Raw genomic sequence first — 13,862 nt, 5'->3', positions numbered from 1 at the left:
TGACACTTTCTATTTTGAACCAAAAATCAGTTAGATACCAACGTATTTGTGTTTTGGTTTGTTAGTTAGCCCTTCCCTTTTGTTCCTTTATACAGAGCATCATTAAGGCCCTTCCTTTTGTTCCTTTATACAGAGCATCATTAAGGCGACATGGTTGGACATTAGTTTGCATAAATAGGACTAGAATCAAAACCGTGTCGATTAAAACAAAAATTGTAAACTTTTTGTCCCATCTAAAAAATGAAACAAGGTGGGAAAGAGACTCACTAGATCTCCATCTCTCATCTATGTGAAAGGCATGAATGTCATCACACTCATCATCGATGATAGCCTATAAAGCTTATCGAGTCCAATTCACTCCCATCTTTTCCTATTTAGTTATGTCGTGTGTAACAAATGCAAATTAACTCCAGTTTCTTTTCTTTTTTGTTCCATAAACACTTACACATGTGGAATCATAAACAAATATTGGGTATCTAGTTTCTTGACATGTTTGTGATTTCATTGGCAAGTTCTTCGATATTCAAAGACGAACATCCATTACAATCTGTCGCAATTTCCGCCATGTTCTTCCACTCCATGGCCTTCTTCCTCATTCTTTTACCCTCAGTTCCCTCCATTAATGCCTTTACAAGCTTCTCAACTTCACCCCTCTTCGAATTCCTCTCGATCTCCATTGCGACCTCCCAATTCTGGCACATTTGCCGACAGTTAACCATTTGGTCATGAGAAACTGGCCAACATAACATCGGCACACCCGCAGATAGGCTCTCGATCACTGAACCCCAACCACCGTGAGTCAAAAACCCACCAACCGAAGGGTGGTTGAGGACCTCTTCTTGTGAACACCAATTTGCAATAAAACCTCTCGTTTTAACAGCCGCCTCAAATTCCAATGGTAGAATTGCTGATCCCCCGTCAACCATATCAGTCCTGATTATCCAAAGAAAATAATGGTTGCTATTAACAAGTCCCCAACCTAATTCTAGTAAGTCTTGTAGAGACATTACTGCTAAACTTCCAAAGTTGACATACACCACCGAGTTTGGTTCCTTTGACTCGAGCCACTCGATGCACGTGGGTTCTTCATTCCACAAACTATAGCCATTAAAACTTGAGCTTTTAGTCTGGTTGGTCTGGTTCAAAAGTAATTGTAGAGGTCCAACTGTGTAGATTCGAGGAAATATTGATTTAAGTTCTTTGACAAGAGTAGCTTCTAATTCGTCGAAAGTATGGAGGATCATGTGTGAAACTTTATCGGCTGTCCTAGCTGATTCCAACAGATAATTATATGCAGGATCATCGGCGCTTGTGGCTAACATATGTTTGGGTAGATCCCTCAAACGGACTCCTTCCATTCCCGGAATCCCATCTATAAGGGTATCAGTGTACCCGTTATTCAAATAACTTTCATCTGCATAAAGAAGAGTAGAAGACATATACAATTAATCGTCAAATAGGATTTTCATGAACATTATGGACATATTTAGTTGGATGGAATGGAATGAACGTGCAATTCCTTTTCCAATTACGCCATATACCAAACAATATCTAAGCTTTGATAATTCAGGGATAAATTAGCTAGGATAGTTAACCTTTGAGCGGGAGAAGTCCTTTGTCAGTCAGAACTTTGGTCTGGTAATAGGCCATGAATCCAGAAGCTGCAAGGGTCCAGTAAAGGATGATCGGGATCTTGAGCTTAGCAGCAGCTTTAACAGTGTCTGTGAAAGTCATGAAACCATCTGAGATAATACAAGTCGGTGGACTTTCAAGTCCAGCTACAAGATCAAGAAAGGAACCCAAGAAATTGGTCAAAAGGTACACGAAGAGTCGCTCTGCCTCTGCGGATTGATTTCGCTCAGTGTCGTCATCAGAAGGGAGACCATCTGGAATGGTTTTGAATTGAAAACCAGGAGCCGTGTCTAGACCATGCAACCCACTGTACTTGAGAAGGCGCTTGTGGCTTGACTCGGTGTTGACAAAGGTTATGTGAAGACCCTTGTGGTGCAGAAGTCTTGCTAGTTTGAGCATACACTTGATGTGGCTTTGTGCTGGAAATGGTATAAACACCACATGAGGCTTCTTCTCATCAATTCTAGACTCTGGGTCCATCTCTAGCTGCGGGGAGTTGCCGTGTGTTTTTGGGTGCTATGAAAGGGTGTTATATTAATATACGTGTCATTAGGAGAAACTTAATGTAGGCATTGGTGGCATCGACAATCTTGTTTGGACATGGTTTTTTTTGTGCTTTTGGCCTTTAAGTTATCAAATTGAATATTTAAAGGTGAAATCATGTGATTACCTAAGTGTAATTAACTCATAATGTAACGATTGTGGATATTCGATTAGTGTTATGTATACGATTCAGATATAGACAGCTAAGTTCCAACAATAGCTAAATAAACATAGACAACAACAATGTTCTGGCAAAATTGTTGATCGATGCTACCGATGACTATTCCCTCGGATTGTAGAAAGTTCATGTTGTAGATTCTGTAGCATATATGAATACAAAATCTTGTGTTTTTTCTGGAATTTTCCCTGATTAATAACCAAGTTCAGGATCATTGCATGTTATTGTGTTCTTTTGAGTTCATGTCATCTTTAAGAAAAATAAAAATAAAAAGATGTAAACAAAGTTTGTACATTCATAAAATTTAACAATCATCATACAATTTTAGAAAAATAAAAAATTTCAGAAAATAAAACAATATTTTAATTTGAATGATTGTCATATCTGATTTGAAATCAATAAAGTGATAATGATCTCCACAATCATTCGACATTCCACATTCTGTGGCACACTAAATTCCACTTGCCTCTATATGCAACACAAAGATGGAAGCAGTGCCCAGAATTGCTCAGAAACCTCATGTCGTGTTCATACCGTTACCTGCACAAAGCCACATCAAGTGTATGCTCAAACTAGCCAGGATTCTGCACCACAAGGGCCTCCACATAACATTCGTCAACACCCAGTCCAATCACAAACGCCTTCTCAAGTACGGTGGGTTTCATGATCTTGACGGTGTTCCTGGTTTTCAATTCAAAACGGTTCCAGATGGTCTCTCTTCCACTTCTGACGACGATCATGATCCAACTCAAACCCTCGTTGAACTTTCCGCGTACCTTACGATCAATTTCTTGGATGCTTTTCTTGAAATTGTAGCTGGACTTGAAACTCCGGTAACTTGTATAATCTCCGACGCTTTCATGACTTTCGCTCAAACCCCTTATGCTGCTGAGAAGCTCGGAGTCCCCATCATCCTTTTCTGGACCATGGCTGCCTGCGGGTTCATGGGGTTTTACCAGGCAAAAGTTCTATCGGAGAAAGGAGTTGTCCCACTTAGAGGTAATTAGCTTTCTAGTCCATAAACATTATCATCTTTTCCTTTGGCATTTGTAATTAATCCATCTTGTATTGTTTTTGCAGATGAGAATTGTTTGACAAATGGATATCTTGATACCTTGATAGATATTCCCGGAATGAAAGAGATCCGTTTAAGGGATCTACCGGAACATATCTGGGGCGTAGGGCCAAAATCTTCGGCTTTAAAATTCATTGTCCAAATCGCACATGATGCTGATAAGATTTCACACATGATTATCCATACTTTTGATGAATTAGAGAGAACTCTCATCAAAGAGTTTAAATCCATGTTTCCACATGTCTACACCATTGGGCCACTGCAATTACTTTCGAACCAGATGACAGAAAAAGAAACCAAGAGCTCGACTTTCAATGGTTATAGCTTATGGAAGGAAGAACCCGAATGTTTCCAATGGCTTCATTTGAAGGAACCGAATTCTGTGGTGTATGTCAACTTTGGAAGTCTAGCAGTAATGTCTGTAAAAGATTTGCTTGAATTAGGTTGGGGACTTGTTAACAGTAACCACAATTTTCTTTGGATAATCAGGGATGATTTGGTTGATGGTGGGTGTGCAGTTTTGCCATTAGAACTGGAGGAAGTGGTTAAAGAAAGAGGGTTTATAGGAAGCTGGTGTTCACAAGAGGAGGTGTTGAACCACCCTTCGGTTGGTGGGTTCTTGACTCATGGTGGGTGGGGTTCGGTCATTGAGAGCTTGTCTGCTGGTGTACCAATGATATGCTGCCCGTTCACAGGTGACCAACGGACTAATTGCAGACAAATGTGCAAGGAATGGGAGGTGGGGATGGAGATGGGGAGGGACGTGAAGAGGGATGAAGTAGAGAAGCTTGTGAGGGAGTTAATGGATGGAAGCGGGGGGAGGATGAAAAACAAGGCAATGGAGTGGAGGAAAATGGCGGAAATGGCGACAGATCTTGCCGGTTCGTCGTTTCTAGATGTTGAAAAACTGGTTACCGAAATTGGCGTGCTTTCAAAAAAGTAGATTCATGTTGCTTTTAGGGGTAGTGGGGACGTTTTTTAAGGGTATCAACAGTGGATTAAACTTTATAGAGTTCAATGGATTGTCTCCTCATCCTTCTACATTCCATACAACTCATTAAATTTTTTCCTACAATGCATTAAACTTTACAAAATTCCATGAAACATTACAAAATAATTTATAATATTTATTTAAGAGTTTAAAAACATTCATTTTTTTTTCAATTAGAGAGTTCAAATAACTATTGAACTACAAATCCATTGAATGACAAATTGACAATATGACATCTTGATCACAATGCAAGAGTTGTATCTAATATTGAATAACAACTATATTTGTCCCATCATTCAATTTCCCCATTAAACTCATCATTATGGATTCTCTTTCCTCGTATGAAAAAATATGATGAAATATCATTTTTTTTGTTAACGTGGCAAATAAATGAAGCAAACAATACATAAGAAGAAAATGTTGTTAAGAAATAAATAGGAATTAATGAACAAAATCTTCTTCATCTTTGATGGTTGTGTAATGTATATAAAGAAAACAAAAATAAATGAAAATAGTCCATAGAAACTCACAATCTCGACCTTGATGATCATATATGACCTACCTCGCACCCGACACCTATACTCGCCCCAACACCCTCACACACACCAACAAGTAAAAACATATGTACATAACCACACCAACATTAACAAGTCAATGCCAATGCTCACCCTATCCTACCCCTATCCCCACATACATTTGAGTGGGTAAATTTGAGTGAGTAAGACCGTATGAGTTTAATTAATGAGAGTTTTATCATTTTATTAAAATGAATAGTAATTTACATAAAATTAATTTTAGTCATATTATATAAGTTACCTTCCAATATTTTTGACAAATATGTAAACCAAACATAAAACAAATTTCATTACGTATCAATCAAATACATAAAAGATTATAATTAATTCCTTCAAATTTCAATTCTTTTCAAAAACATTATACGAACCAATTTTCCAAATTAATAACCATGTTCATAATTATTTCATGTTATTTTGATCTTTCAATTTCATGTCATCTTTGAGAAAAAATAAAGAAAAAGATGTAAATAAAGTTGGTACATTCACCCGTTAAAATTTAATAATTATCATATAATTTTATATATAATTTTATAGAAGTAAAAAGTTTCAGAAAATAAAACATTATTTTAATTTGAATGGTTAAATCTCAAAAAAAGAAAAAAAAAAGTTAAAAAAAACTAAAAATAAAGCAAAAACTAAACTTAATCACTATTCTAGGTTTATGTTCTTTTGTTCACGTGTTTGCAGTCGCTTCACTTCTGTTGGCAGTTTGCTGTTGCTTTTTAGTTTTAGACTTCTTTTCTTTTGGTGCTGGCTGTGTTTATTTTCTTGGTTTATCTTCTTTTGTTCAGCTACTTGCTGGCTTCTTTTTCTTTTTTCTAATAATATTTTATTGCCGCTCAATAAAAAAAAAACTTAATTACACTCTTATTCAATAAGATTGTCGTATCTACTATGAAATCAATAAAGTGATAAGAGGTCTCCACAATCATTCGACTTTGTCAACAGACATTCCACATACAATGATGGAAGGAGTACCCAGAATTGCTCAAAAGCCTCATCATGTGGTGTTCATACCGTTTCCAGCACAAAGCCACATCAAGTGTATGCTTAAACTAGCCAGGATCCTGCACCACAACGGCCTTCACATAACCTTCGTCAACACCCACTCCAACCACAAACGCCTTCTCAAGTACGGTGGGTTTCATGATATTGACGGTGTCCCTGGTTTTCAATTCAAAACGGTTCCAGATGGTCTCCCTTCCACTTCTGACGACGACGATCATGATCCAACTCAAACCATCGTTGAACTCGCCAGGTACCTTACGACCAATTTCTTGTCTCCCTTTCTTGAAATTGTTGCCGAACTTGAAACTCCGGTAACTTGTATAATCTCCGACGCTTTCATGACTTTCGCTCAAACCCCTTATGCTGCTGAGAAGCTCGGAGTCCCCATCATCCTTTTCTGGACCATGGCTGCCTGCGGGTTCATGGGGTTTTACCAGGCAAAAGTTCTATCGGAGAAAGGAGTTGTCCCACTTAGAGGTAATTAGCTTTCTAGTCCATAAACATTATCATCTTTTCCTTTGGCATTTGTAATTAATCCATCTTGTATTGTTTTTGCAGATGAGAATTGTTTGACAAATGGATATCTTGATACCTTGATAGATATTCCCGGAATGAAAGAGATCCGTTTAAGGGATCTACCGGAACATATCTGGGGCGTAGGGCCAAAATCTTCGGCTTTAAAATTCATTGTCCAAATCGCACATGATGCTGATAAGATTTCACACATGATTATCCATACTTTTGATGAATTAGAGAGAACTCTCATCAAAGAGTTTAAATCCATGTTTCCACATGTCTACACCATTGGGCCACTGCAATTACTTTCGAACCAGATGACAGAAAAAGAAACCAAGAGCTCGACTTTCAATGGTTATAGCTTATGGAAGGAAGAACCCGAATGTTTCCAATGGCTTCATTTGAAGGAACCGAATTCTGTGGTGTATGTCAACTTTGGAAGTCTAGCAGTAATGTCTGTAAAAGATTTGCTTGAATTAGGTTGGGGACTTGTTAACAGTAACCACAATTTTCTTTGGATAATCAGGGATGATTTGGTTGATGGTGGGTGTGCAGTTTTGCCATTAGAACTGGAGGAAGTGGTTAAAGAAAGAGGGTTTATAGGAAGCTGGTGTTCACAAGAGGAGGTGTTGAACCACCCTTCGGTTGGTGGGTTCTTGACTCATGGTGGGTGGGGTTCGGTCATTGAGAGCTTGTCTGCTGGTGTACCAATGATATGCTGCCCGTTCACAGGTGACCAACGGACTAATTGCAGACAAATGTGCAAGGAATGGGAGGTGGGGATGGAGATGGGGAGGGACGTGAAGAGGGATGAAGTAGAGAAGCTTGTGAGGGAGTTAATGGATGGAAGCGGGGGGAGGATGAAAAACAAGGCAATGGAGTGGAGGAAAATGGCGGAAATGGCGACAGATCTTGCCGGTTCGTCGTTTCTAGATGTTGAAAAACTGGTTACCGAAATTGGCGTGCTTTCAAAAAAGTAGATTCATGTTGCTTTTAGGGGTAGTGGGGACGTTTTTTAAGGGTATCAACAGTGGATTAAACTTTATAGAGTTCAATGGATTGTCTCCTCATCCTTCTACATTCCATACAACTCATTAAATTTTTTCCTACAATGCATTAAACTTTACAAAATTCCATGAAACATTACAAAATAATTTATAATATTTATTTAAGAGTTTAAAAACATTCATTTTTTTTTCAATTAGAGAGTTCAAATAACTATTGAACTACAAATCCATTGAATGACAAATTGACAATATGACATCTTGATCACAATGCAAGAGTTGTATCTAATATTGAATAACAACTATATTTGTCCCATCATTCAATTTCCCCATTAAACTCATCATTATGGATTCTCTTTCCTCGTATGAAAAAATATGATGAAATATCATTTTTTTTGTTAACGTGGCAAATAAATGAAGCAAACAATACATAAGAAGAAAATGTTGTTAAGAAATAAATAGGAATTAATGAACAAAATCTTCTTCATCTTTGATGGTTGTGTAATGTATATAAAGAAAACAAAAATAAATGAAAATAGTCCATAGAAACTCACAATCTCGACCTTGATGATCATATATGACCTACCTCGCACCCGACACCTATACTCGCCCCAACACCCTCACACACACCAACAAGTAAAAACATATGTACATAACCACACCAACATTAACAAGTCAATGCCAATGCTCACCCTATCCTACCCCTATCCCCACATACATTTGAGTGGGTAAATTTGAGTGAGTAAGACCGTATGAGTTTAATTAATGAGAGTTTTATCATTTTATTAAAATGAATAGTAATTTACATAAAATTAATTTTAGTCATATTATATAAGTTACCTTCCAATATTTTTGACAAATATGTAAACCAAACATAAAACAAATTTCATTACGTATCAATCAAATACATAAAAGATTATAATTAATTCCTTCAAATTTCAATTCTTTTCAAAAACATTATACGAACCAATTTTCCAAATTAATAACCATGTTCATAATTATTTCATGTTATTTTGATCTTTCAATTTCATGTCATCTTTGAGAAAAAATAAAGAAAAAGATGTAAATAAAGTTGGTACATTCACCCGTTAAAATTTAATAATTATCATATAATTTTATATATAATTTTATAGAAGTAAAAAGTTTCAGAAAATAAAACATTATTTTAATTTGAATGGTTAAATCTCAAAAAAAGAAAAAAAAAAGTTAAAAAAAACTAAAAATAAAGCAAAAACTAAACTTAATCACTATTCTAGGTTTATGTTCTTTTGTTCACGTGTTTGCAGTCGCTTCACTTCTGTTGGCAGTTTGCTGTTGCTTTTTAGTTTTAGACTTCTTTTCTTTTGGTGCTGGCTGTGTTTATTTTCTTGGTTTATCTTCTTTTGTTCAGCTACTTGCTGGCTTCTTTTTCTTTTTTCTAATAATATTTTATTGCCGCTCAATAAAAAAAAAACTTAATTACACTCTTATTCAATAAGATTGTCGTATCTACTATGAAATCAATAAAGTGATAAGAGGTCTCCACAATCATTCGACTTTGTCAACAGACATTCCACATACAATGATGGAAGGAGTACCCAGAATTGCTCAAAAGCCTCATCATGTGGTGTTCATACCGTTTCCAGCACAAAGCCACATCAAGTGTATGCTTAAACTAGCCAGGATCCTGCACCACAACGGCCTTCACATAACCTTCGTCAACACCCACTCCAACCACAAACGCCTTCTCAAGTACGGTGGGTTTCATGATATTGACGGTGTCCCTGGTTTTCAATTCAAAACGGTTCCAGATGGTCTCCCTTCCACTTCTGACGACGACGATCATGATCCAACTCAAACCATCGTTGAACTCGCCAGGTACCTTACGACCAATTTCTTGTCTCCCTTTCTTGAAATTGTTGCCGAACTTGAAACTCCGGTAACTTGTATAATCTCCGACGCTTTCATGACTTTCGCTCAAACCCCTTATGCTGCTGAGAAGCTCGGAGTCCCCATCATCCTTTTCTGGACCATGGCTGCCTGCGGGTTCATGGGGTTTTACCAGGCAAAAGTTCTATCGGAGAAAGGAGTTGTCCCACTTAGAGGTAATTAGCTTTCTAGTCCATAAACATTATCATCTTTTCCTTTGGCATTTGTAATTAATCCATCTTGTATTGTTTTTGCAGATGAGAATTGTTTGACAAATGGATATCTTGATACCTTGATAGATATTCCCGGAATGAAAGAGATCCGTTTAAGGGATCTACCGGAACATATCTGGGGCGTAGGGCCAAAATCTTCGGCTTTAAAATTCATTGTCCAAATCGCACATGATGCTGATAAGATTTCACACATGATTATCCATACTTTTGATGAATTAGAGAGAACTCTCATCAAAGAGTTTAAATCCATGTTTCCACATGTCTACACCATTGGGCCACTGCAATTACTTTCGAACCAGATGACAGAAAAAGAAACCAAGAGCTCGACTTTCAATGGTTATAGCTTATGGAAGGAAGAACCCGAATGTTTCCAATGGCTTCATTTGAAGGAACCGAATTCTGTGGTGTATGTCAACTTTGGAAGTCTAGCAGTAATGTCTGTAAAAGATTTGCTTGAATTAGGTTGGGGACTTGTTAACAGTAACCACAATTTTCTTTGGATAATCAGGGATGATTTGGTTGATGGTGGGTGTGCAGTTTTGCCATTAGAACTGGAGGAAGTGGTTAAAGAAAGAGGGTTTATAGGAAGCTGGTGTTCACAAGAGGAGGTGTTGAACCACCCTTCGGTTGGTGGGTTCTTGACTCATGGTGGGTGGGGTTCGGTCATTGAGAGCTTGTCTGCTGGTGTACCAATGATATGCTGCCCGTTCACAGGTGACCAACGGACTAATTGCAGACAAATGTGCAAGGAATGGGAGGTGGGGATGGAGATGGGGAGGGACGTGAAGAGGGATGAAGTAGAGAAGCTTGTGAGGGAGTTAATGGATGGAAGCGGGGGGAGGATGAAAAACAAGGCAATGGAGTGGAGGAAAATGGCGGAAATGGCGACAGATCTTGCCGGTTCGTCGTTTCTAGATGTTGAAAAACTGGTTACCGAAATTGGCGTGCTTTCAAAAAAGTAGATTCATGTTGCTTTTAGGGGTAGTGGGGACGTTTTTTAAGGGTATCAACAGTGGATTAAACTTTATAGAGTTCAATGGATTGTCTCCTCATCCTTCTACATTCCATACAACTCATTAAATTTTTTCCTACAATGCATTAAACTTTACAAAATTCCATGAAACATTACAAAATAATTTATAATATTTATTTAAGAGTTTAAAAACATTCATTTTTTTTTCAATTAGAGAGTTCAAATAACTATTGAACTACAAATCCATTGAATGACAAATTGACAATATGACATCTTGATCACAATGCAAGAGTTGTATCTAATATTGAATAACAACTATATTTGTCCCATCATTCAATTTCCCCATTAAACTCATCATTATGGATTCTCTTTCCTCGTATGAAAAAATATGATGAAATATCATTTTTTTTGTTAACGTGGCAAATAAATGAAGCAAACAATACATAAGAAGAAAATGTTGTTAAGAAATAAATAGGAATTAATGAACAAAATCTTCTTCATCTTTGATGGTTGTGTAATGTATATAAAGAAAACAAAAATAAATGAAAATAGTCCATAGAAACTCACAATCTCGACCTTGATGATCATATATGACCTACCTCGCACCCGACACCTATACTCGCCCCAACACCCTCACACACACCAACAAGTAAAAACATATGTACATAACCACACCAACATTAACAAGTCAATGCCAATGCTCACCCTATCCTACCCCTATCCCCACATACATTTGAGTGAGTAAATTTGAGTGAGTAAGACCGTATGAGTTTAATTAATGAGAGTTTTATCATTTTATTAAAATGAATAGTAATTTACATAAAATTAATTTTAGTCATATTATATAAGTTACCTTCCAATATTTTTGACAAATATGTAAACCAAACATAAAACAAATTTCATTACGTATCAATCAAATACATAAAAGATTATAATTAATTCCTTCAAATTTCAATTCTTTTCAAAAACATTATACGAACCAATTTTCCAAATTAATAACCATGTTCATAATTATTTCATGTTATTTTGATCTTTCAATTTCATGTCATCTTTGAGAAAAAATAAAGAAAAAGATGTAAATAAAGTTGGTACATTCACCCGTTAAAATTTAATAATTATCATATAATTTTATATATAATTTTATAGAAGTAAAAAGTTTCAGAAAATAAAACATTATTTTAATTTGAATGGTTAAATCTCAAAAAAAGAAAAAAAAAAGTTAAAAAAAACTAAAAATAAAGCAAAAACTAAACTTAATCACTATTCTAGGTTTATGTTCTTTTGTTCACGTGTTTGCAGTCGCTTCACTTCTGTTGGCAGTTTGCTGTTGCTTTTTAGTTTTAGACTTCTTTTCTTTTGGTGCTGGCTGTGTTTATTTTCTTGGTTTATCTTCTTTTGTTCAGCTACTTGCTGGCTTCTTTTTCTTTTTTCTAATAATATTTTATTGCCGCTCAATAAAAAAAAAACTTAATTACACTCTTATTCAATAAGATTGTCGTATCTACTATGAAATCAATAAAGTGATAAGAGGTCTCCACAATCATTCGACTTTGTCAACAGACATTCCACATACAATGATGGAAGGAGTACCCAGAATTGCTCAAAAGCCTCATCATGTGGTGTTCATACCGTTTCCAGCACAAAGCCACATCAAGTGTATGCTTAAACTAGCCAGGATCCTGCACCACAACGGCCTTCACATAACCTTCGTCAACACCCACTCCAACCACAAACGCCTTCTCAAGTACGGTGGGTTTCATGATATTGACGGTGTCCCTGGTTTTCAATTCAAAACGGTTCCAGATGGTCTCCCTTCCACTTCTGACGACGACGATCATGATCCAACTCAAACCATCGTTGAACTCGCCAGGTACCTTACGACCAATTTCTTGTCTCCCTTTCTTGAAATTGTTGCCGAACTTGAAACTCCGGTAACTTGTATAATCTCCGACGCTTTCATGACTTTCGCTCAAACCCCTTATGCTGCTGAGAAGCTCGGAGTCCCCATCATCCTTTTCTGGACCATGGCTGCCTGCGGGTTCATGGGGTTTTACCAGGCAAAAGTTCTATCGGAGAAAGGAGTTGTCCCACTTAGAGGTAATTAGCTTTCTAGTCCATAAACATTATCATCTTTTCCTTTGGCATTTGTAATTAATCCATCTTGTATTGTTTTTGCAGATGAGAATTGTTTGACAAATGGATATCTTGATACCTTGATAGATATTCCCGGAATGAAAGAGATCCGTTTAAGGGATCTACCGGAACATATCTGGGGCGTAGGGCCAAAATCTTCGGCTTTAAAATTCATTGTCCAAATCGCACATGATGCTGATAAGATTTCACACATGATTATCCATACTTTTGATGAATTAGAGAGAACTCTCATCAAAGAGTTTAAATCCATGTTTCCACATGTCTACACCATTGGGCCACTGCAATTACTTTCGAACCAGATGACAGAAAAAGAAACCAAGAGCTCGACTTTCAATGGTTATAGCTTATGGAAGGAAGAACCCGAATGTTTCCAATGGCTTCATTTGAAGGAACCGAATTCTGTGGTGTATGTCAACTTTGGAAGTCTAGCAGTAATGTCTGTAAAAGATTTGCTTGAATTAGGTTGGGGACTTGTTAACAGTAACCACAATTTTCTTTGGATAATCAGGGATGATTTGGTAGATGGGGAGTGTGCAGTTTTGCCATTAGAACTGGAGGAAGTGGTTAAAGAAAGAGGGTTTATAGGAAGCTGGTGTTCACAGGAGGAGGTGTTGAACCACCCTTCGGTTGGTGGGTTCTTGACTCATGGTGGGTGGGGTTCGGTCATTGAGAGCTTGTCTGCTGGTGTACCAATGATATGCTGCCCGTTCACAGGTGACCAACGGACTAATTGCAGACAAATGTGCAAGGAATGGGAGGTGGGGATGGAGATGGGGAGGGACGTGAAGAGGGATGAAGTAGAGAAGCTTGTGAGGGAGTTAATGGATGGAAGCGGGGGGAGGATGAAAAACAAGGCAATGGAGTGGAGGAAAATGGCGGAAATGGCGACAGATCTTGCCGGTTCGTCGTTTCTAGATGTTGAAAAACTGGTTACCGAAATTGGCGTGCTTTCAAAAAAGTAGATTCATGTTGCTTTGAGGGGTAGTGGGGACGTTTTTTAAGGGTATCAACAGTGGATTAAACTTTATAGAGTTCAATGGATTGTCTCCTCATCCTTCTACATTCCATACAA

General features: G+C 37.3%; 5 protein-coding genes across 5 annotated transcripts; 4 read left to right on the top strand and 1 right to left on the bottom strand.

Moving 5' to 3' along the window:
• Positions 1-395: 395 nt before the first annotated feature.
• On the bottom strand, positions 396-2,138 carry LOC145104566 (UDP-glycosyltransferase 85C1-like). The gene is made up of 2 exons (XM_079041790.1): positions 1,596-2,138; positions 396-1,414 (listed from the first exon to the last, which is right to left on the bottom strand). Exons 1-2 carry the CDS (start codon positions 2,110-2,112, stop codon positions 477-479), a joined length of 1,455 nt encoding a protein of 484 aa, XP_078897916.1. The 5' UTR covers positions 2,113-2,138; the 3' UTR covers positions 396-476.
• Positions 2,139-2,809: 671 nt separating this feature from the next.
• LOC145104559 (UDP-glycosyltransferase 85C1-like) lies at positions 2,810-4,500 on the top strand. The gene is made up of 2 exons (XM_079041783.1): positions 2,810-3,352; positions 3,434-4,500. The coding sequence occupies exons 1-2, from the start codon at positions 2,839-2,841 to the stop codon at positions 4,369-4,371; spliced, it is 1,452 nt and encodes a 483-aa protein (XP_078897909.1). The 5' UTR covers positions 2,810-2,838; the 3' UTR covers positions 4,372-4,500.
• Positions 4,501-5,927: 1,427 nt separating this feature from the next.
• LOC145104551 (UDP-glycosyltransferase 85C1-like) lies at positions 5,928-7,627 on the top strand. The gene is made up of 2 exons (XM_079041776.1): positions 5,928-6,479; positions 6,561-7,627. Exons 1-2 carry the CDS (start codon positions 5,957-5,959, stop codon positions 7,496-7,498), a joined length of 1,461 nt encoding a protein of 486 aa, XP_078897902.1. The 5' UTR covers positions 5,928-5,956; the 3' UTR covers positions 7,499-7,627.
• Positions 7,628-9,054: 1,427 nt separating this feature from the next.
• LOC145104544 (UDP-glycosyltransferase 85C1-like) lies at positions 9,055-10,754 on the top strand. The gene is made up of 2 exons (XM_079041771.1): positions 9,055-9,606; positions 9,688-10,754. The coding sequence occupies exons 1-2, from the start codon at positions 9,084-9,086 to the stop codon at positions 10,623-10,625; spliced, it is 1,461 nt and encodes a 486-aa protein (XP_078897897.1). The 5' UTR covers positions 9,055-9,083; the 3' UTR covers positions 10,626-10,754.
• Positions 10,755-12,181: 1,427 nt separating this feature from the next.
• Positions 12,182-13,756, top strand: LOC145104536 (UDP-glycosyltransferase 85C1-like). Its single transcript, XM_079041765.1, has 2 exons — positions 12,182-12,733; positions 12,815-13,756. The coding sequence occupies exons 1-2, from the start codon at positions 12,211-12,213 to the stop codon at positions 13,750-13,752; spliced, it is 1,461 nt and encodes a 486-aa protein (XP_078897891.1). The 5' UTR covers positions 12,182-12,210; the 3' UTR covers positions 13,753-13,756.
• The last annotated feature ends 106 nt before the right edge of the window (positions 13,757-13,862 follow it).

This window comes from Lactuca virosa, chromosome 1 (assembly GCF_052849685.1).
Source record: "Lactuca virosa cultivar CGN04683 chromosome 1, Lactuca_virosa_CGN04683_v6, whole genome shotgun sequence".
In the NCBI taxonomy this organism is placed as follows: Eukaryota; Viridiplantae; Streptophyta; class Magnoliopsida; order Asterales; family Asteraceae; genus Lactuca; species Lactuca virosa.
This window is presented reverse-complemented; position numbering and strand designations above follow the sequence as displayed.